Here is a 2,654-nt window from a genome sequence, read left to right as displayed (position 1 = left end):
CCAAACAGTTTTTTTTTTTTTTTTTTTTTTTTTTTAAATGCTAGCTCATACCCAACGTCTAGTACACATCCAGTCAATGCTGAAGAGGGCTCCAAGTTATCGAACCCTGGAACTGGAGCTGATTGAATGGCAGGAACGGGAGTTATTTGAATATTTTGTGGTAGTGTCACTGAAAAAGAAGCCCTCTAAAAACACTTACCTTCCAGAAGTGACTTATCAGTTTCCCAAGGTAAAAGAAAAATTCTTATGTACAGTTCATTCTAAGATAAATAAAGTGAATAAGTGGGAAAATTAATAAAAGTCTATTTTTTAAATGAAGTTAATCATTCAGCTTTCATAATTTTTCCAAAGTGATCTGTTACAAAGCAAAGGGCATAGAGAAGGTGCCTGAAAGCTTTCCCTGTTTACAAATTTATCTTTTCTGGTGCTGGAGAGTTTGGCCTGATGGTAGGAGTTTTAAAGACTGTGTTTAAATTCAGTTTCTAAATATTTCACTTCTAACTCATTTTGGCTATGCTAGGATTTGTTCCAAAACTCACTGAAGTCAATGGAAAGACTTTTGCTGATCTATGGCATTTCTCTTGTGCTCCTGCAGCAGAAAGGAATTTGAGTTAGGACTGTGTTTTAAGTGGCCATTGTGCAACAAGGGATTTTCGGGCAATTTAAAAAAAAATACTAAAAGAGCCCAGCAGTGATTATTTCTATTGTACTAGCATCTATAAGCCCGTCCTGGGGTCATGCCTCACTCTGCCAAGCACAAATAAAGAACAAGCTGATGGGCCCTTGCTCTTCAGAGCTCATTAGTAATCCCCCCTCCTGAGAGGTGCTGTGAAGCCTGCACTAACAGTACCTGACTGAACCTCAATTTTCTCCCCCGCAGCTAGAAAGACCAACCAAGCAAATGCGTGAAGCAGAGGAGCGTCTCAAGGCTATCCCTCAGTTCTGCTTTCCTGATGCCAAGGACTGGCTCCCTGTCTCTGAATACAACAGGTAAACCCTCCGGTGCTCCTCTGCTGCACAGTGCTGATGGAGTGCATCTGAAGCAGCCACAGGCTTGCTGATGCCCAATTAAGGAAGTAGCAGTTTGAGTCTTGGCCACTTCAGGCTCAAGCAGCTGTACTTAATTTTTTTTTTTAAGTTCTGTATTATTTTTCTTCCCTACTCTGCCTGGCTCACAGGCCTGTGTGGCTGAGGGGAAGAGGTTTGAAGGTTCCTCTCAGTGCTAAACCTAAAAGCATAAATGGAAGTATTTAAAATAAATCTTAAAAAGGACAGGGCCCTGGCCACCACCTGCCCTAGTCATTTACCCCAGAATGTTTGTCTAACACTGCAGGACACCTCTTCATGTGGCTCAAAGCAATGCTGTTCTGAGAACTTTTTTGGAACCGAGCTCTATGCCAGCAGAGGAGCCCCATCTTCCTTCCCTCGGAGATGAATGACTACAGGAGAAGGGCAAGGGAAGGGAGAGCCAGGCTTGCATTTTCTTCTTCATTCAAAAGAAACCTCAAAAAAATGTATCTTTTTTTTTCCCTGCATTGATGTGTCAGAACCTGTTGATCTGAAGGTGTAGAAGTAGTAGAATAGGCAGAAGGGATAGAATGATAGAATAGTTTGGGTTGGAAGGGACCTCTAAAGGTCATCTAGTCCAACCCCCCTGCAATAAGCAGGGACATCTTCAACTAGAGCAGGTTGCTCAGAGCCCCGTCCAACCTGACCTTGCATGTTTCCAGGGATGGGGCATCCACCACCTCTCTGGGCAACCTCTTCCAGTGTTTCACCACCCTCAGTGTAAAAAATTTCTTCCTTCTATCTAGTCTGAATCTACCCTCTTTCAGTTTAAAACCATTACCCCTTGTCATATCACTACAGGCCCTACTGGAAAGTCTGTCCCCATCTTTCTTATAAGCCCTCTTTCAGTATTGAAAGGCCACAATAAGGTCTCCCCAAAGCCTTCTCTTCTCTAGGCTGAACAACCCCAACTCTCTCATCCTGTCCTCATAGGACAGGTGTTCCATCCCCCTGATCATTTTTGTGGTCCTCCTCTGGACCCGCTCCAACAGGTCGATGTTTTTCTTGTACTGAGGACCCCAGAGATGCACACAGTACTCCAGGTGGGGTCTCCCCATATTCCCCTACAATATGAGATGGCTTTTTAAGATGCATGGTCTGAGACATGTGTAAAGTCAGACCTGTTCAGAGTGTGTCTAGAGGGACCTTCAACATTGACAAGGAACTAGCATTCACCTACAGGAATTACTGTAGCCAAGAATATGTATGGAACTTTTTATTGGCTTATGTATGGCACATGCAACATAACCATGTTATATTCCGTGTTGCTTGGCTGTATTATTCAGTACATGGAAGCACCTGAATAGTGAGTTATTGAAAACACTGAAGGAGAAGCGGACAACTGTGTGGGCAACATTGGTATGAGAAGCACACAGCCCTGCCTACACAGTATTTCACCTCTTCTGCTGCTGCCCTCCTAGACAGACCTTTCATGAGCCATGTTTTTATAAGCCCCCTTTAAGTACTGACAGGCTGCAATAAGGTCTCCCCGAAGCCTTCTCTTCTCAAGGCTGAACAACCCCAACTCTCTCAGCTTTTCTTCATAGCAGAGGTGTTCCATCCCCCTGATCATTTTTGTGGCCCTC

At 43.8% G+C, this 2,654-nt stretch overlaps 1 protein-coding gene across 1 annotated transcript in view; it reads left to right on the top strand.

The window, feature by feature from the left end:
* Nucleotides 1-2,654, top strand: part of ST5 (suppression of tumorigenicity 5) — a 106,184-nt gene that overhangs the window by 58,134 nt on the left and 45,396 nt on the right. Inside the window, exons 8-9 of the mRNA XM_009288800.2 lie at nt 45-229; nt 881-990. Coding sequence (XP_009287075.1) covers nt 45-229; nt 881-990 — 295 coding nt within the window. The remainder of the gene's footprint in view (nt 1-44; nt 230-880; nt 991-2,654) is intronic.

This window comes from Aptenodytes forsteri, unplaced genomic scaffold (assembly GCF_000699145.1).
Source record: "Aptenodytes forsteri isolate BGI_AS27 unplaced genomic scaffold, ASM69914v1 Scaffold8, whole genome shotgun sequence".
Taxonomy (NCBI): Eukaryota; Metazoa; Chordata; class Aves; order Sphenisciformes; family Spheniscidae; genus Aptenodytes; species Aptenodytes forsteri.
Note: the sequence above shows the minus strand (reverse complement) of the source record. Positions and strands in the feature narration are given on the sequence as shown.